Source organism: Microtus oregoni, unplaced genomic scaffold (genome assembly GCF_018167655.1).
Source record: "Microtus oregoni isolate MIOR12 unplaced genomic scaffold, Mior012 000009F_ref0000495, whole genome shotgun sequence".
Classification (NCBI taxonomy): domain Eukaryota; kingdom Metazoa; phylum Chordata; class Mammalia; order Rodentia; family Cricetidae; genus Microtus; species Microtus oregoni.
In genome coordinates this window covers 49,412,338-49,433,364 of record NW_024543068.1, presented here as the reverse complement: position 1 = coordinate 49,433,364, position 21,027 = coordinate 49,412,338, and the positions used below count along the sequence as shown (strand labels likewise).

Here is a 21,027-nt window from a genome sequence, read left to right as displayed (position 1 = left end):
CAAAAATAGAAGGAACAGAAAAGAAAACATTTTTGGGTATTTTGACTCACCCACTTAAAAATTTCCAGTGGTCCAAACAGGGTGAAGATCTAGACTTCATGTTTAGACTAAAGACAGGAATGGGGGAGGGTTGTGTTAATGTGCTGTGCTCTTTAAAGGGGGGCTTCCACACTCTCATCCTTGCTGACTACGATTTATTGTTATTTTTGTTCATCTTGCCTGTTGAGCAGGCTGTCCCAGTTCTATGCATGCTGGTTCTCTCTTATTTGAAGAACAACACTCTCCTCATAGTCTCTGGTCATACTGACTGGCTCCCTTTATACCTCAGATAAGTGTAAAAGTCCTTGAGGTGCACGTGACGTCCTCAGCAGACACTGCGACTCGGGGGTCAGTCTCTGCTCCCCGTCCCATCCTAGACCTTCCCCTGATTCCACACAATCTGATCTCTGACCCCCACACCAGACACCACAGAACAAACTCTGTTTTCCACGTGAAAGGAAGTTCTGAGTGTGACTCTTGCTCTCTGTTTTCAGGGACTGCATGAAGATGGGAGAAGTGGATGGCAAAAAGATTGGCTGCACAGTTAGCCTTCTGGTTAGTAACCCGGACTCTTTCTCCTGTCCTCCTAACCTTTGCTGTGCTTCGCAGAAATACGAACTTTATATTTGATCTCAAATGTGTGCCCTTTTCCAGGATGTTTCTTACCAAAACGTAAATCTGTTTTAAAAAGAAAACAGTGAGCGTTAGGTTGGATGAAGCCCAGAAAGTCAGTACTTGGCTTGGACCATCGCGGGATGTTCCTGCTGTGGGCTGGGCTGGTGGCAGTGGGCAGACCCCAGTGGCATCACTGAGGGGCTTAGGCTGCTTTCCTCCTTGGGTGAATTGCTGACTGCACTCAGTCCAGTTGCTTGTCTAGGAGGAGCACAGTGTCCAAATGGAGAGCCTTTATTTCCCTGTCCAGCGTTTCCTCTCTGCTCTCCCATCCTCACAGTTATCCTACATCTTAGTAGCCGTTTCCTGAGCTCTTCTCTAACTAAGGAAAGTTTTCTGTCTGATATACGTAAGTTTCACTCACTAGCCTCTTTACAGACTACATTCATAATCGCCCTATTGTCAAGAGTTGCATTACAACCAGATGACCATGTGATCTATCATGCAGGACAAATACTTCTTTAGTGTAAAATTAAGTAGTATGTATATATACATATATTTGAACAATAGTCTAAACCACAATTACTCTAGAACAACCAAAATTTATAAAAAGTGTCACCTGTCTTATTATTGAATAGAATGGTATCTCACCACAAAAGAATAATCATACATTGGACATTAACTTCAGTATTTTGCTATATGGCAAACTGGTAATTTCCTTTTAACTCATTTGGAATCGAAGAAGAGCGACATCTTCCACTGTGACTGTCGCACTTTCTTTTCCTGGTGTTTCTGAGAACACATGAAGCTTGGCTGTCCTAAACCCTTGTGCTGTTGTTGGCATTCTTGCCGCAATATCCTGAAGCCCTGGCAGCTGGAATCTGCCCGTACCCCGACATCCTGAAGCCCTGGCAGCTGGAATCTGCCCGTACCCCGACATCCTGAAGCCCTGGCAGCTGGAATCTGCCCGTACCCCGACATCCTGAAGCCCTGGCAGCTGGAATCTGCCCGTACCCCGACATCCTGAAGCCTCGGCAGCTGGAATCTGCCTGCACCCCGACATCCTGAAGCCCTGGCAGCTGGAATCTGCCCGTACCCCGACATCCTGAAGCCTCGGCAGCTGGAATCTGCCCGTACCCCGACATCCTGAAGCCCTGGCAGCTGGAATCTGCCCGTACCCCGACATCCTGAAGCCCTGGCAGCTGGAATCTGCCCGTACCCCGACATCCTGAAGCCTCGGCAGCTGGAATCTGCCTGCACCCCGACATCCTGAAGCCTCGGCAGCTGGAATCTGCCCGTACCCCGACATCCTGAAGCCTCGGCAGCTGGAATCTGCCCGTACCCCGACATCCTGAAGCCCTGGCAGCTGGAATCTGCCCGTACCCCGACATCCTGAAGCCTCGGCAGCTGGAATCTGCCCGTACCCCGACATCCTGAAGCCCTGGCAGCTGGAATCTGCCCGTACCCCGACATCCTGAAGCCCTGGCAGCTGGAATCTGCCTGCACCTTGAAATGCTGGGCTGCCTTCCACCCACCCATTGGCTTCTTTTCACTGTGCTTTGCTAATTCCTCTCAGGCCCTTTTCAAATCTCTGAACTTTCCCCTGACCATCATTCTGTTGCCCTAGTTTTTGGCTACCCTGCTCCCCTGAGTTCATGACTTTGCCTTTCTTTACCACACCCACCTCTTCCTTCTCATTTTTAATTAATCATTACATCTCTAGCTCAGTTACCAGCCCCTGAAAATAGTGAGCCCTGAGCATGCTCTGAGGTCACATCATGTTCACGCTGATGTACTTCTTAGTACCGACAGTCGCCTGGCCATCAGCCCATCCACTATAGTGCTAGCCATTTACCTCTCCTTTCTCAGCTTGTGCATCCTTCCCTCTGCTCAGCCTTTCATTTTCTCACTGCCTTTTGTCTATCTTCCATCACAATCGGGGACCGCAGCCTTTTCCAGGCCCTTGCTTGTATGCCACATGCTTTGTGAGCTGCAGTTTGGATCCTTAGCCCTGGCTATCCCTGGCACACTGGAGTTAAGCTCCAGACACAAAGGCTCATAAACAACCTCAGAGCAAAGCGTTTGCCTGTTTCCTAAGGGTCCCCCTTCTGTCATCCTCACCTCCTCTCCAAACGTCTTTTCTTTGGGGGTGAACCCAAGAATACAGCCCTTAGCGTCATCTCAACTTGTCCAACACAGGTAGCCCTTTCCACTGATAGAAGAATGGATGCTCTCCCCTGTGTTCCTCCTTGTCTCCTTATAGAAATAAGACAGAAATCCCATAAATCAGAGGGCCTGTAGTAGTCACTTGACCCTGACCCCACATCAGCTCGGAAGTGACTAAGAGCAGAGAATGCAAGCATTTTGGAAACTGTCGCAGTTTTGAGCTAAAACAAGAATACTTGTTAAAACCCCAAACCTATCACTTTGAAGCTAATCTCTTTAGCTTTTACACCATATGGAAAGTTTCTGATGTTTTCTAGTAGCAATATGGTTCTCCTCGGTACCACTTCCTGTGAGGTCAGCTGCAGAGCCTGTTGAGGCTGCCTCTGTCTGCTGGGGTACGAGCTGAGCGCACCTCCAGTGTGCGGTTGGTGACAGTGCATATTTGATATGACTAGCAGGAGGAGTTGTAATTATTAATTTGTTCTCCATGTTCCAATCTTTATCAGACATATGTGAGATGGTCCTCTGCTGGCTGGGGAGATGCTGGCTTTCTTGTTCTTAAGGAGCAATATTCATCTCCAGAGTGATCGCCTATTTCTGTTCTGAAAGAACACAGCTCCTTACCAGAAAGCCATTAGAGCAAATCATCCCTTAATAACATCAGACCTGCTGTGGGGTTGTTAGATATGTTTATGGTACAATTCCAGCTAATTAAGATGATTTTGGTGATAATGAGGGAGGTTTGAGTAGCTTTTGTTTACTTGGCTTTCTAAAGACTGCCAGGATCTACAGGAAATGAAAGGCAAGGAGAGAGCAGATGGTGAGGCTTGGACGGAGTAATGCAGTCAACTCAGCCTCAGTGTCCGCGTCGTGAAAAAGTCCTGGGGCTCAAGAAAGGACACCAGTCAGATCATGGGCAGACAGTGCCTTTGGAGGTGCATCCCTAGGTCACTGACTGGCTCGGCAGCTATAGAAACCTATGGAATTCCTGGCATTTTCTTTCTCAGAAACCATCAGTCTTTTGTGCTTCCCTTCCCCGGCACTAGCCAGTGTCTTTCATACACCGAGGGGGAAGCATCAGGCCACAGCAATAAACAGTGCTTGAGCTTGTGGACTGAAGTAGGGACTTCACAATGTACCTGCAGCTCAGAGAGCCCGGTAAGTCAAAATTGGAGTTATTTAATTAGCTATTAGTTACTTAATCACATATTAATTAGTTATTTAATTTAATATTTTCAATAAGCCCATTATATAATAATAAGCAGAAATACAATTTTGATGCCTTTATATTTTAAACATAAACTATAAGCATTAAAACTTAATACAACTGCCAGGCATGCTATAATCCTAGGCAGAAGCAGGTGGATATCTGGGAGTTTGAGGCCAACCTGGTCTATATAACAAGTTCCAGGGCTACATAATAAGACCCTGTCAGAAAAAAAAAAAAGAAAAGAAAAGAAGGAAGGAAGGAAGGAAGGAAGGAAGAAAATTAACACAATTTAGAAATGTACCTTAACAATAAGAAATATTTTCATCTGTTCTTTCAACAATTTTCCAGGGAAGAAAAAGGGCGAGGGACTCATTATGTAGACCAGGCTGGCTTCAAACTCAGAGATCCTCTCTGCTGGAGTAAAGGCATGCACCACCACTCCTGACAAAAGAAAAAAAACTCCTTTGCACTGTGTACACTTCCTTACTTTATGTCCTAGAGACTTCTTTCTTTAGAAAAAAGTATCTGTGAAATCGAAATATCCTTGCTGCCCCTCGGCATTTGAATATATAGGTGATTTATTATACAGTTTTAATATTTTAGTTAGGTAGATTGACTGCCCAGCTGACAGGTAAACCGAGAGCAAATGATGGAAAATAATACGGGCACAAGAGACCCCAGGGTGCAGTGGTCATTCCGGCTCCTGGCGTCTGATGCAGGAGGGTCAGGTTGGGAGTCCCAAGCCAGTATGGGCTACATCCAAAACTGTGTCTTAAGAGAAAAAGAAATGAAAAAGAAAGCAAAAGAAGAAATTTGAATCATTGGCTATAAACCAAGAGTTACCATCTTATCCAATAATTGCCAGATAATGTTTAACGCAGTGTCAGACAGAAATTCAGCTGCTGTCATTTCGTCTCCTCACGTTATTATTAAAAAGATACTTCTGGGAGAGGGGGGCGGGAGGGACATGCATCACTTCTGACCGGGAAGACACAGAACTTTAGCAAAGTGAGAGGAAATATTAGTTGGCCCCTTTGCTGAGGAAACACCATGCGTGTGTTCTTTTTCACAGAACTTCTATAAGACTGAGCTGAACAAGGAGGAGATGTACATCCGTTACATCCACAAACTCTACGACCTGCACCTCAAGGCTCAGAACTTCACAGGTAACTACCTGGGGCTCAGATTGGGGGACGTGAACTAATGCATTAAGCTGATGCATTAAACATGGTCGCTCCTCTGCCGTCCCTAATTCGAGAGGAAGATTCCAGCACTTCTCTTTTCAAATCACAATGCATTTTAATTCTATGTCTGTTTCTTAGTACTGTATTTCTGCCTCTGTCTTTGCATGGTCTTTCAGAGCTGCCCTTGGGATTATGAAGTACATACCTAACTCTTTACATTACACTTGCACTCAGTGCTTTGCTGTCTTAATTTAAACATGGGATCTTTAGGGATATTTTGTTTAATCTAACAAATAAAGCTGGCTTGAAGATCAAAGTGCAGAGCTAAGCCACTAGTTAGCCATAGAGGCCAGGCAGTGGTGGCACATACCTTTAATCCCAGCACTGGGGAGACAGAGGCAGATGGATCTCTGTGAGTTCAAGGCCACCCTGGGCTACATGAGATTGATTCTGTCTAAAAGAGAAACAGAACTCACACAAAGGTGGTCCCAGCACTTGGGATCCCATGTCTTTAATCCCAGCACTAGGGAGGTGGAGGCAGGAGTGATATGGCAGGTGGAGAGAGAAATACAAGGTGGGAGGAGACAGGAGCTCGGATGTAGTCTGAGGATTCATAGAGACAGGATAACCCCTTTGGTCTGAGCATTGGTAGAGGTAAGAACTCTCTAGTGGCTGACCGCTCTGCTTCTCTGATCCTTCAGCTTCCAACTGGTAGCTGACTCTGAGTTCCTATTATTGAGACCAATTAGAATTTGTGCTGCAGGGATCTTTAAAACCATCCAGATCCCCGTAACCTCCCATTCTGTGCCGTATTGTCTGTGGCATCCGTCTTCACTCGAAATCCCATCAAGTGCTGTCATCACCTTCGCCTGCTATGCTCAAGCGGATTTTAGAGTTTTCAGAAGGTGTTTACTAAGATACGGGCCACTTTCATGACTCTGAAGTTCTCAGTTTCCTCCCCATTTCTATTTATCCTGAAGAAACCAGTGCTTTTAAAAAGGCAGGGCAGTGAAGCATTCTCTTGTGTTTTTTTCATCTACTTTATGGTCTCTTGCACTAGCCACCTCTCTGTTTTTGAAACATAACATCTACAGTAATCAGCTTAGAAAGAAGATATGTTTGTTTGGGTTCAGCATTTTGGAGGCTTTGGTGCGTGGTCAGTTGGCTCTGTTGCTTCTGGACTTGTAGCAGAGTAGGTTGGGGAGCTGGTGGGGAGAAGTGCAAGACATAGCATAGCCGCTCCTGGTATGGCTGTGACTCGAGAGACCCCAAAAACAAGCCTCACGATTCCCTTCATGCATGACCCTATAACCTAACTCTGTCCACTAAACTCCGCCTCCCACAGTTCCCAGCCATCTCTCTGGAACACTGACGGAAGTAGGTGCCAAGCTTCTATTCAAAGATTTCTGTATGTCTGTGTGTGTGCATGAGTGAATGCCACCCATGTACAGGGACCCTCTGAGGCAAGAAAAGGTGGTAGCTCCCTTGAAGCTGGAATTGCAAGTGGTTGAGAGCCACCTCACCTGAGTGCTGGGAATGAGATTCAGGCTCGGAAGAACAGCAAGTGCTCTTAACTGCGGAGTTACCTCTCATACTCAGTCTACTAATCTGTATCACCATGGGGCTGTAGCCTACTGGGTACGGTTCCCATGTGTCCTTCTCCTTCAGCAGCTACACGGCATCTGCCTGAGTCTGCCCACTCTCTATCTCTGTTCGGACTTCCCACCTGGCTTCACTCTGCTAAGCCATTGGTCAAAACAGCTTTATTCATCAAACAATAAAAACAACACATATACATGTGGGACATCCCACATCAGTGCTTTGATGGACACTCCTGGATCCAACCGTGGCATACGCTCAACCCTGAGGGACCTGTTTGTCAGAATTCTGAGTAAATAGTTCTTTTATTGTTATGCTTCTAAGATGTTGTCATTGCCTCTTTGCCTCCCTGCTTTTGGCAAGAAGTAGGTAGCTACTTTAATGACCCATCGTAGAATGCCGTCTGGTTGCTTTTGAGAATTTGTATTTAATCTTCAGTGGTTTGATTTTGACATACATGGTGTGGTTTTCTTTAAGTGTAATGTGTTTAGGTTTGCTGAGCTCTTCTGAGCTATAACCAGATATGAAAAAGTTGCATTTTCTCAAAATATATTTTACATACCAGTCCTTTCTTTTGGGACTGCAGTGGAATGAGTGTTTGGCCTCTGGTCATTGTCCCCTAAGTCCTAGGACCCTGTCATTTATGCCCCCCTACAACTTTACACCGGAGAGTTAATTTGCTTTATGTCAAGACCACTGATCCTCTTCTACCTCTCCATTCAGCTACTGAGCCTTTCCAGTAAAAATGTTTGTTTTGTTGTTTTATTATTCCATTCTAAAAATTTCCATTTTGTTGTTTTCTTCTCACAGTTTCCATTTCTATACAAAGAATTCATCTTTTCAGTTGTTCGAGAGTGTTCACATTTACTATGTGGGGCATGGTTTCAATAGCTGCTTCATAGTCTAAGATTCCAACATGTGAGTCATCTTGGGGTTGGCATCTGTTAATTGCTTTTTCCCTTGGATAGTTATTTAGTTCTCTGGTTTCTTGAATGCCAAGTAATTTTAGATTACATCCTGGACCTTTTGAACATTATGTTACAAGATTCAGCATTCTGTCAAAATTGATATTTTTAATCTTGGCAATCAGTCCAGTTAGATTTCAAACTCAGGTCCTGCACCACTTCCTGGGGGTTGTGATTTCAATATCTGAGTTTTAGAGCCTCTGAACTACTACTCCAGTTCCCTGCATGTGCAACCCCCCCCCCCCCAGCATGGGACTAGGCTCCTTAGTTGTGATCTATACCATTGTATATTGCTTATGTCAGTCGTGGTCTGATCTACAAATACGCACCATGGAGATTGGCCCAAAACTCCAGAGACAAAGTGAAGAGCTCCTTCCTGAGCTCCTTGTTCTCTTTGGTTCACCACTCTTCCCTTGGCACAGACACTCCCAGTTCTTAGGATTCTGGCTGTGGCACTGAGGCTGGAAGAGGAGGGTAAAGACAGAGAGTGTACGAGCTCCATGCCACGGAAAGCTTTTTCCCAGCCCTGGAAGAGAAAAGCTCCTCTGGGAGCTGTCCGTTGTCTGATCCCATTTGCAGGAAGCCTGAGATAGGAGACATAAAAAGCCGGAAATAAAAGTAGATAACTGAACACGTTATGATCGTCTTCAAGTGTGGCTTTTCCTAGTTGATCCATTTGCTCTTAATTACTTTTCAAACTCCTCTGATAATAGCCTTCTGTTTTCTGTGAAGTGTTTTCTTGTGCTCATAAGAAAAGGGTGGAAGGGGCTTGCTCCACTTAACCAGAATCCTCTCTGTGGGTTTGCGAACAACAAATCGACACCTTTGCCCCACTTTTCTTCCAGGGAATTCTTGAACTATGGCCCTTCCCTCAGTTTTTAAATAAAGAAATCCTTTTGGTAACAATTCTAGAATTTTAATGTATTGCTAGTGTCTCTGGTGTTTCTAGCTGGTCCTATTATCTCGGTAGCATTTCTGTTTATAGTCTAGAGGCCTGGATACTCTTCAGGGCTCTTTTTACTCTCCCCAAAGTTGAATCCTGAGGTCGGTGGATTCTTTCTCCTAAAGTATTCCCTGTCCTGGGCTTCTCATCCTTCAGTTTTCCTCAGTGACTCCTGCTGTCCTTATCCATGGGCTGAACCGACCTTTCCGTCACTTTCCCCATTCTCTTTTGATTTGTAGTCAGGTGTATGCGTGCGTGTGTGTGTGTGCCATATATGTGCCATATATGTGTGGGTGCTCAAGGAGACCAGAAGAGGGTATTGGATTCTCTGAAGTTGGAGTCACAGGCAGTTGGTGAACTGCCCTATGACTGTGCTGGAAGCCAACGTGGGGCCCTTTGGAAGAGCAGAAAGCACTCCTAACCACCGAGACAGCCATCTTTCCAGCCCTGTATTCTCTGTTTTAAAATAATTACCACATTGTTTTTTATTGCTGGTTATATTTTACCTTTTGTGTGTGTGTGTGTGTGTATTTGTTTTTGTGCATATGTGTAGACAGGTAATCCCAGTTAAGGATGAGTTCTTTGACGACAGAGGTGATGGTTTCTTGTCCTTAGTCAACTATTAGAAGAAGGCCTGGGAATAAATACATTGCTGATGAGTGCACTTGTCAGTTACATTTTAGCTCCTGCTATGAAGGTTTTCCCTCAGTGCTGATAACTCCTGAACTGCAAAGGGAACAATGCAGTATACTGGACTGTTTTACTTTTAAAAAATCAATAGATCAATAGAATGAGAATTGAGAGTGAGCGAGCTAAGAACCGTTATTCCACATCTGCACAGATGTGTTTTGATTCTCTGCAAGCAAAACGTAACTTGTCTGAGATGCCAGAGATGGGGATTTTTTCTTTATGTACGCAGTTCCATGGTCCTCAAATCATCAGTGATGTGTGCTTTTCCCATATGACAGTTTACTCCATGTATTTATGTACTGTGTGTGTGCATGACGTATGTGTATGGGCGTGCATCCCACGCTGGTGTGGAGGCCAGAGGAAGACCCTATGGAGTCACTTCTCCCTCCCACCTTTACGGAGGTTACAGGAATCAAACTCAGGTCACCAGGCTTGCACATTACGATGCTGACCTGCTGAGTCATCTTACCGGCCCTAACATTTTCTTCTCTCCTAATATCCTCATGTGTGTATGTCCTGGAAGAAAATAAAGTTGCTGGGAGAACTGTTCTTCCTATAGACATGGTTTCACCCTCCTGCACCCTTCTGCAATGCTGCCTTGTGCTCCTCATTTTTCTCCATTTCTTTATGCACACTGCCTTCTTCCCTGCACACGTGTCACAGGAACGGAATGGCCTGTGGTTAACTGTACAGTGCACTGTTTAGAATTTTAAACTCTTTAGAAGATTGTCACTTGGAATACTTCCCTCTTCAATACATATCAACCCCCAAAGAATAGAAAGGTGAGCCTAGAACAATGCACACACTGAAACACTGGGAACAGAAAGGTGAGCCTAGAACAGTGCACACTGAAGCACTGGGAACAGAAAGGTAGCCTAGAACAGTGCACACACTGAAACACTGGGAACAGAAAGGTGAGCCTAGAACAGTGCACACTGAGATACTGGGAACAGAAAGGTAGCCTAGAACAGTGCACACTGAGATACTGGGAACAGAAAGGTGAGCCTAGAACAGTGCACACTGAGATACTGGGAACAGAAAGGTGAGCCTAGAACAGTGCACACTGAAACACTGGGAACAGAAAGGTGAACCTAGAACAGCATGCACTGAAACACTGGAACAGAAAGGTGAGCCTAGAACAGTGTCCACACTGAAACACTGGGAACAGAAAGGTGAGCCTAGAACAGTGCACACTGAAACACTGGGAACAGAAAGGTAGCCTAGAACAGTGCACACTGAGATACTGGGAACAGAAAGGTAGCCTAGAACAGTGCACACTGAGATACTGGGAACAGAAAGATAGCCTAGAACAGTGCACACTGAGATACTGGGAACAGAAAGGTGAGCCTAGAACAGTGCACACTGAGATACTGGGAACAGAAAGGTGAGCCTAGAACAGTGCACACTGAAACACTGGGAACAGAAAGGTAGCCTAGAACAGTGCACACTGAGATACTGGGAACAGAAAGGTGAGCCTAGAACAGTGCACACTGAGATACTGGGAACAGAAAGGTAGCCTAGAACAGTGCACACTGAAACACTGGGAACAGAAAGGTAGCCTAGAACAGTGCACACTGAGATACTGGGAACAGAAAGGTGAGCCTAGAACAGCACACACTGAAACATTGTAAATCGTTCAGGATCATTCTCGAAGGGTGTCATGTGGGTCACACCTGAAAAGTATGCACGCTTTCCATTGATCAGAAGGTCCAGCAATGCATACCCCCTCAGCTTCCCGATCGCATTTCAAAGCAGTTGTGAACTGACATCTCCACAGGGCCAGTCATTCCTCAGCTTCCTCTGCCACCTGTCAGCATCTCAGCACTCTGAACCTTTCCCAGGTGTCACTACCTACACCTGGCCTTCTATAGACGATATGTCTAGGAAGCAGTAGAGGATCTTGGAGCTTTTTCTTTTTCTTTTTTATATTTTTAGTTTTTCTAAGAAAGTGTTTCTCTGTGTAGCCCTGTCTGTCCTGGAAATCACTCTGTACACCAGGCTGGTCTCGAACTCACAGAGATCCACCTGCCTCTGCCTCCCGAGTGCTGGGATTAAAGCTGTGCACCACCACCGATCAGTCACCATAACCATTTTTAAGTGTTCAGTTTATGCACATCACCATTGATTTCTAGAACTTTCCTTAGCTTCCGCAACTGAAACACTTGGCCTGTTAAACGCTCACCTCTGTTCATCCTGCTCTCTGTCTATGACTCTGACTTTCAGGACCCTTCATGTCAGTGCATGGCATCTCTGTGCCTCCATTCTCTTAATCCTGAGACTAGCTCTGTTATTTTCTGGGACTTCCAGCTACTCCAGTGCTGAGAAAGAAAAAGAAATAGGAGAAGCAAGGGTGACGGCCCCAGAAGTCAGTCATGAATAGAACACAGGAGTTACTCAGACTTGAAAAAACAGACTCTGGGACCATTTGGTGTAGATCCTCATGGTCCAAGGAGGGAACACAGTTGGCTAGACACTTCTTCAGAGTACAGCACAGTCCCTAAAATGAACTTCTGGCTCCCACGCAGCCAGCGAGTGCAGTCTGCCATGAGATTCTGGTTTGCGCCTGGCCGGCGCAGTCTGCCATGACAGCCTCTGTTGGTGCAATTGCGTCCGTATCCACCCATTTCCACCCTTAGTGAAAACCCTGTCTAGCTCACGTTTAATTTCCGCAAGGAGAAGGCCAGCAAGTACCCAAGCAAGTCCACTGTGGACAGCCTCTTTGTGCCTGGCTCTCCCTGGACCAAGATACATCTCTTTTTATTCCTCAAAAGCTGATTGTGGAGCCCAAAGGCATCAACTCTGAAGGCTGGGAGCCCAGCAGCTACCCAGGTTTTTTAAAAGCCACAATGGCTGAGTCCTTTTGCCCTGAAATGCATGGAGGGAGACGATGGTAGCAACCAGATGGTTAGCAAGCCCGCCCCCCCAAAAGAAAAACCTCTAAATGTATCGTTTTAGCTGCTTGTTGTCGGGAGAGCAGCTTGTCACACGCACTGAGAGAAGGCAGGGCACATACTCCAGCAGACGAGAGTGGGGCTGCATCACAAAAACTTGCAAAAAATTGCGCCAGGAGATTGCTTATACTCACCGAGGTCATTGGCGAGGAGGCTGGAGGCTTTGTCTCACGGGCCATCTATGTGTAAGAGGCAAAAGTGAAGTGATGGGGGCCTAGGCTTTTCTTACCTTGCTGTTTGATGTGTGGAAATGGTCAGATCATAGGGCTAGAGTAGACCTTGGCCCACTGCCTTGGGACTTGGTGTGTAGTTAGCTTCAGTCCAATAAGTGGAGGGGGAAAAGACTCACTGTATGTTTATATTGTGTTTAAACCTACTGTTGCAGCTGTGGAGGGACAGGAGGCATGGTAGTTAAATGGAGTTGTAACGTAAGGGTTGGGCACTTCCTTCAATTAAGAAAATGAGTTGGCTGTTAAGTTTTTGAAGGAAATTTATTATAACCATTTATCTATGACCATGTGTTCTTGTTCTTCTTATTATTCCTATTTGTTAGGCTTTTTATTTAGGAAAGACGCAACCTACAAAGTGGCAAATAGTACATTAAATTTGCCCCCTACCTGTCAAGTCTTCATGCCGTTTCTCCTTGTGTGTGTGGAAAATCATTTACCTGTTTCTGCAGCAAATCCAGTCAGGCCCAACACCCCATGGTTTCAGTGTCTTTCCTGAAACTTGTGAAGCCAGCAGCCGGTCATGGTGGTGCATGCCTTTAATCCCGGCACTCAGGAGACAAGGCAGGTCTGTCTCTGAGTTTAAGGCCAACCTGATCTACATAGCAAGGTCTGGGCCAGCCAAGGATACATAGGGAGGCCTTTTGGGTTCAGCCCGGAAGGTCTATCACTTAGTCCATGTGGCAGATACCTGCCCCTTCCCCAGTTCCCCATGCATGCCCTCCATCCAGTGCCTCACCTGTGCCCACTCTGAGGCAGGTGTTTGGTTTGGCATTACTTTTCGACTTGGTTCGACTTCTCTGGCTTTCATGCCTCTTTTTCTAAATTCTGAGGGCATTTTTAATCACCGCCGTGTGCTCCAGATTCAAGTGTGCAGCCCTCAATTCGCCGGTTAGTCGGCTCCTCGGTGAGGGTTTCTCTTGCTGGAGTAATGACAACTTGGTGAGGAGAGAATTTCCTTCATGCTCACATTGCAGACTGTCGTCTAAGGGAGTCAGGGCAGGGACTAAAGAGGCGAGAGCTGAAGCAGAAGCTATGGACTGGTGCCTCTTACTGGTTTGTTCCCCTGCCTTGCTCAGCCTGATTCTTACACCATCCAAAGCACCCTCACCCAAGGGCAGTGCTGCCCAGAGTGAGGTGGGCCCTCCCGCATCAAATTACCAGTCAATACTTGTCTACAAGTCCATCCGGTGGCATCATTTTCTGAGTTGGGTTTCCTCTTCCAAAATGAGTCTGGCTAGTGTCATGGTGACATAAGATTGGCCAGCACAGCTAGTAGTTAGTTAGCTAGCTTGCCTTTGACGTCTCCTAATCTTCAAGAGACATACTTATGAATTGTCCTTGTGTGTAATGTCATATCTGCGCTCTATCTTTGAATCGGCTCTAACGTGACTTGCTTGAACAGGTTTATCATGTCCAAAGCATGCGAGTGTTGTAACAAGGAGGATGAAAAACAGGGGAGAAGATAATAGAAACCCAAAGCTTGCTTCCAGACCTCTGCTGACTCTGCCACCAAAGGAAGTCACCATTCGCTAACTCGTTCCTTCCCGTATCCCTGACATTTTCTCTGCTATGTTATGGAATTCAGAGCTACATTTTGAGTTTGGGAAGCCATCCCTAATGGTTCTGAGTCCCCACTGACGTCCTGTCCTCTCCCTTGGCACACAGAGGCCGCCTACACCCTCCTGTTGTACGACGAGCTGCTGGAGTGGTCTGACCGGCCCCTCAGGGAGTTCCTCACCTACCCCATGCAGACAGAATGGCAGCGCAAGGAGCACCTGCATCTCACCATCATCCAGAACTTCGACAGAGGCAAAGTACGCAGCCCTGGCAACCCGTGCTCTCCATGTTCTCTCCTTCTCCAGCGGGGTCCTCACACGACAGACTGTGTTAGATAGAAGCACCCAGAACTGTTAAGATGAAGTGTCCGGGACCAGCCCTTAGATATTCTGATTAAGTAGGTCTGTCATGAGACCTCTGGGAAATTCCCGTGTGCCCAAGCTCTGTATTGCCCTTTGGCTAACACTAACCTTAAGGTAGTGATGCTCTTGGTCCACTCCAGCTACTCTACCAACATATATAGACGGGGAGCTCACTTGGTAAGGGCAGCAGCTGATATGCCCGAGGACTTGAGTCCAGTCCCCATCAGTCATATAGTAGAAGAAAAGAACAGACTTCTGCAGGTATACACACACACTGGTGGCTTAGGTGCACACACACACACACTGGTGGCTTAGGTGCACACACACACACACACACTGGGTGGCTTCGAAGCAACAAACATGTATTTACTTCTTTGTCACTGTTTTGGAGGCTGATGACACTAAGGTCACGGCCTCTGAGGATATAGTGTGCGGCTAAAGGCCGACTTCCTCACGAATGGTGTCTCCTCCATGTCCTCACGTGACAGAAGAGTAGTTGACACTGGGAAACCTACTTTTTAAAGGGTACTAAGTCCCTTATGACCTTATCATCTGCCAGGGCCCTGCCTCCTAATGCTTAAAGTGTTTGGATTTCAGCTGAGGAACTTTGGGGAAACACAACTTTCGGACCCTAGCAATCTGCCATTTGTTCTCTGAAAAGCTCTCTCCCTCCACCTCCTCCCATAACGGAAGGCACTTCCCATTCTATGCTTATTTTTAAGGTAAGATGAAGGAGACTGAACTTACTGAGGAAGTCGGTAGCACCCTTAGTACAGTTAGGAAAGCTTGTGATGCTGGAGGCCCCTCACTGACGACATGCAGTTTAGTGTCTCACTCCTTCCTGCCCCGCGTCAAGGACAGTGACAATTTTTAAAGACTATGAATCTGAACACCAGTGTTTATTTTTTATTTGGGTGCCTTAGTTCTCTCTTCCAAGTCACAAGGGTTAAGTAGAGTGTTAAATACAGCAAGTGGCTGTCATTTCTCTAGAGAACACAGTTGGGACTGCCTAACATTTTGGTGCAAAGTGAATTGCTTCTCTCGGGTTCTCCTTTCTTATTTATCCAACCACAGTGATAGGACTTGACACAAATACTAACCTAACTGTCTTTGTCACTCCTACTATAAAAAATTTCACCTGTACTATAAACTATTTCTTTTTATTTTATTGAAAATAGTATATAATATATATATATGTATACATATTCCGATTATATATTTCCTTCCCACTACTCCTCCTGGTTCCTCCCTATATCCCCTACCCTCCAGATACCTCCCCGTTCTCTCTCATTAGAAAGAAAACAGGCTTCTAAGGGAATATTATCATATAATATGCTAAAAACACACCAGAAAAGGACCAAACAAATAAACAAAAGGAAAAGAGCCCGAGAAACAGAGTTTGTTTTCAGTTAGCCATCTCCTGCTGGGTATGGGACCTACTTACTAGTTTGTTTCCCCAGTTGGATGCCCTTGGAGAAAACTAAATTTTCATTTGCAAGTGGTTATCAGTTGGAGATAGCTTCTGGGTTAGGGGTGGAGTCTGTGTCTCTTCTGTCAACTCTAGAGCCCCATCTGGTACAGATCTGTGTGGATCTGTGCACACTGCCTCAGTCCCTGTGAGTTCACCTGTGCATCTGTCCTGGTGTATTTAGATGGCCCTGTTTCCTTGGTGTCCTCCATCCCCTCTGGCTCTTATACTTTTTCTGCCTCCTCTGCAGCAGACTTCCCCGAGGCCTGAGGGGAGGGATTTGATGGAGACATCCACTTAGGATGGAGTGTTCCACTGTCTCTCACTTTCTGCATATTATCTGGCTGTGGGTCTCTGTAGATGATCTGGATGTGATATCTGTCACCCTATCGATAACCAGGGTTGATTCATCAGTACGCTATTTTAAAATCTCATGAAATTGCCCCATCCCCAGAAGTCTGTGCTGTAGGTCAGGGTGATAAGCCAATACTTACGTGTCTATACCTATAGTCTATAAATTACTTTTACCTCTTAAATGGTTGAAATAAATGAAAATATTATTGCTACTATGAGGCGTCTATAAACTGTGAGATTTGCTCTTGTGTCCACAGACTCTCACTCATAATGATACCAATTTCAGATGATAATAGATGAGTTGGATAACTGTGGCAAAGGTTTATGGCCCTAAAACCACAAATACTGATTGACGGTCCAGGATTTTGAAGAAAACTTCGTTGATAGTATGCTCGATGACAAAATTTAAACATTTCTCCTGAAAACGACACACTGACCTAACCAGAATCCAGTGGCCCTCACAATCTGTAAGCATATGCAAGGCACCAAAGAGCCCAGGGTGCCACACGTGAGTTATTGGGTTGTAGGGATCAGTAATTCCCTCCTGAGCACTGAGCGCCTGTGTGCAGCCATGTATGTGGCCATTGTGAAACTACACTTATTGCCACGGCGGGATTGTGAAACAACACAAGAAATTGCTGTTTTCACACACATTAGTGAACATGATGAGGAGTTGTTGTTTCCAACTTGCGGAAGATTTTTAACAAGTTACGTGTCAATTGCGTGCCCTTTTCATAGTTGAAATGGCAGCGTTTTTACGTTAGGCTGTTGTGAAGTCTTAGAGAGTAAGGCCTTATGGTCCAAATACATCCCCATCCTGACCTTTGGATTGAGGTGTAGCCATGTGAGGAAGGCTGACTGTCATGTTCCTGTCTGTCCACAGTGCTGGGAGAATGGCATCATCTTGTGCCGGAAGCTGGCAGAGCAGTACGAGGGTTACTATGACTACAGGAACCTGAGCAAGATGAGGGTAATGTACCTGGGTGATGGAGGGTCAGGTGTGGTCCACGTTTTCATTAACTTCCCAGCAGGGCGATAGGAAATGAACGTTGGGACCATCCTCAGACACCTTGCAGAAACTTTTTCTAAGATGAGTTATTTTCCCTGAAGCATACTTAGGTACTTATGTGGAGAAATAACAAATTGGTCTGTGTGTGTTCTTTTATTCAGTATACAAAGAGGGAGACCTTAATCTGTTTCGAAAGTCCCACATCTGAAATGCACAATCTAATCGAGGATTAATATTTTAAGTTTATTGTGGAAAATCTCTGCACTGAAGAGCTTCTCAATCACACAGAAATCTGCCTGACAGTACGCAGTTCTTACTCCCACAATCTGCAAAATAAAATGGTAGAGATGGCGAGGTGGCTCTCATGTTAAATTAGGAACAAATCCTGTGTGAACTCTCTCTGTACCTTCAGAAATATGTTCTCACTAAACCAAAGTTTTAGTACCAGGAACTTGGGGACCTTAATAGTCTGTATTCCTGAGTCATTTGTTTGTATCTCCTTGCTTTTAGGTGCAAACAAGCCTTACTCCTGGGCGTCCCAAGCATTTTGCGTCATTGTTTAGCATTCAACGTCTTGATGAGTGTTGAGGTCTTCTAGATTCCTAAGACAAGATCCTTTGCTTTTGCATATTAAAGTGATAACGATATTCCCTTCCGCTTTTGAGGCTGCCATTGGAAACATGAGAACATAAGCCTTCAACAGCTTGCAAAGTCTTCTTGCGCCTCCACGAGCACCTTACTATTCCTGCTGGGAACTTACTCTCTATTGTTGTCATTGCCCATAATGTAGTGTCGTAGGTCACTGATATTTCTCCTAGCTTGAAAACTAAAACGAAAAATAATCTCATTTTAAGTTTAGTTCATCTTGCTGATACTGGCAGGGCCCACAGCTTTATATAAAATCACTCCTATTCAACTTCTCATCCTATCCTTACAATAGAAGTGAGGTTACAGTGTTCACTAAGGAGAACCCTTGGGTACCATCATCACTAAGATGTTTATAAGCCCCGAGCATCACACTTCATAACAACTGCTCTCTGGGGTGCTCTTACTGGGGGAAGGGGAAGCCTTAAGTACAATATCAGTCTTCCCCTGGAAGTCCCAGGGATGATGATACCACAAAAGGGAAGCCATAGCTTGGTTTGCTACCTAGGTTGAACACTTGTGAGCTTTGAGCCTAGACAGCACTTTGCGCTCCCTTGGCTCAGGTTGGTGACTTACCCCATACCACCTGTACAATGTTGTACCTTCCTCATGTCTTGAACTACTGTGTGCAATGGGAAGCAAATCCACAGGCAAGTTCACCTGGCACATAGGTTCTCCCCAAAGGCTTGACTTTTATGATTTGTGTTCATTTCTACTTGTTCTACATCTGTGATGATGTAAACACGTCCTTGGTAGACTTACAGAAATCTACTCTGGAAGTAAAATGTAGAAAAATCCTTGATCCTTTAAAGGGTCAGCAAACTACAGCTTGTGTCCTGGCGAGTAAAGACATGTCAGAGAGACCATGTTGCTGCAGGGAGGTAGCTTGTTAGACCCAAAATAATCACACAGAAACTGTATTAATTAAATCATTGCTTGGCCCATTAGCTCTAGCTTCTTATTGGCTAACTCTTATATTAATTTAACCCATTTCTGTAATCTGTATATTGCCACATGGCTGTGGCTTACCAGGTAAAGTTCCCAGTGTCTGTCTCTGGCGGCCCCATGGCTTCTCTCTGACTCTGCCTCCTTTCTCCCGGCATTCAGCTTAGTTTTCCCCACCTATCTCTGTTCCCCTATAGCTCTGCTATAGGCCCAAAGCAGTTTCTTTATTAATTAAACAATCGTATTCAAGCATACAGAGGGAAATCCCACATTACCACGTGAGCCTACAAAGCATGAAATTTTTAGTCGGTATGTATTTACAAAGTTGGTTGGCTGATCCTCTCTGGAAATACTTACAAGGCAATTGCCAGTCCTTTTCTCATGACTTAAAATGGTTCACCTGTGAATAGAAAGATGTTCCTGTCTTGGTGTGGCTGAGATGTAGGATGGAATTCTCAGAACTCCTTCTGACCTTTCCTAGATGATGGAAGCTTCTCTGTATGATAAAATCATGGACCAGCAGCGTCTGGAACCCGAATTCTTCAGAGTTGGATTTTATGGGAAAAAATTTCCATTTTTCTTAAGAGTAAGTAATACACTTCTTAATTGACTTTAATCCTTCTGGCTCAGATCCTCCAATTAAGAAAACTAAGGAATTAATGACATTTTATGACACATAACAAGGAGGCAATGGCATCATGACATTTTTTTACCCTTCTAATTTGTGAAACTATTAACTGGGAATATTTTGTGTTGAACAGTTTCTCAAGATCAAACACTCTACCCCTTCCTGAGTCCACCTCAGGAGCAGTGATTATGGCTTCCCTTGTGTGTCATTTGCAGTGTGTTCTCTGTGCGAGTTCTATAGTTAGCACTAGAGAATCTGGACGAGGGCAATGAGAGGGCCTGTAGACAGGAAATGACAGAGTCGCGTCAAGGGGAACTCTTACTCCCAGAGCACGGAAAAGTGTTGTTTGGCCTTTCTGATGACTTTGTAAAAAGGTAAATATCACCCAGGAGAGACATCTGACTTATCGCTGGTGTGAACTGTTTTTGCCAAGAGGAATTTGTGTGGCAGACATAAAGTACTCAATTCATCCCTCTTCTTTACACTTGGCATAGATTATTTCCTATCTGCATTTGTGCATTGGACCCCTCCGTCCACAGCATCCTCCATGTATTAAAACACTGGTTAAAAGAGTTCACTTATTCACTCAGTGGAGAAGTGTTCTACATACCTGACAAAACTGAATTCATTTGTGAGCCCAGTGTGGTACCTAAATCATGTCATGCCAATACCTGGAAGGCTGAGGCAGGAGAATTGCCACAACTTTACAACCAGCTTTGGCCATGTGATGAGTCCTAGGCCAGCCTGGGATTCAGAGTAAGATCCTATCTCAAAACAAACAAACAAAAATAAAAAAACAGAGTCACTCATACCGGCTATAATCCCAGCACCCAAGTAGAGGCAAGATGATCAGTATCCAAGGCCAGCCAGACCCTGTCTCAAAATACCATACATACACATACACGCACATATACACACACACACACCCCAAATTGAGTGAATTACAACTTTAAATATCAGTATGAAAATATTTAAGTTGATCTAAATCCTTCCATAACTGTAAGGATATATGAGAAAAGGCAAGGTAGCTAAACTCAGAGAAGGAAGAGGATCGAGACTCTGTTTATTGTTTAATCTTTAATTTATCTACCTTTTAGGTGAAGTAGATAGATGATTGGTTGATAGAATGTACCTCAAAATATCCAAAGACCACAAGTAGATATTTATGTTTAAAATCACGTGAAATGCTCAGATGATGATTCTAATATGGTGGTTAGTGTTGAATGTTAGCTGACAGGATCTGGACTACCAGGGAGACAAGCCTCCAGGCATTCCTGGGAAAGATCTTTAGAATAGGTTACCCTGAGGAATGCCCTGCATGAAACAAGAAACTAACTTAGAAACTTGCAGCAATCTCTTCTTCCTGACGGTGAACTAACAAAATATGACCCGCTGCTCACATTCCTGTGTGTGAACTGACACACTGTGACCCCTCTGCTCACACTCCTATGTGTGTGAACTGACACACTG

General features: G+C 45.0%; 1 protein-coding gene across 3 annotated transcripts in view; it reads left to right on the top strand.

Moving 5' to 3' along the window:
- Dock4 (dedicator of cytokinesis 4) overlaps positions 1-21,027 on the top strand; it is a 389,986-nt gene that overhangs the window by 334,709 nt on the left and 34,250 nt on the right. For all 3 annotated transcript variants that reach the window (XM_041658121.1, XM_041658122.1, XM_041658120.1), the window contains 5 exons: positions 534-594; positions 5,100-5,193; positions 14,255-14,403; positions 17,214-17,300; positions 19,411-19,515. In XM_041658121.1, the coding sequence (XP_041514055.1) occupies positions 534-594; positions 5,100-5,193; positions 14,255-14,403; positions 17,214-17,300; positions 19,411-19,515 (496 nt within the window). The remainder of the gene's footprint in view (positions 1-533; positions 595-5,099; positions 5,194-14,254; positions 14,404-17,213; positions 17,301-19,410; positions 19,516-21,027) is intronic.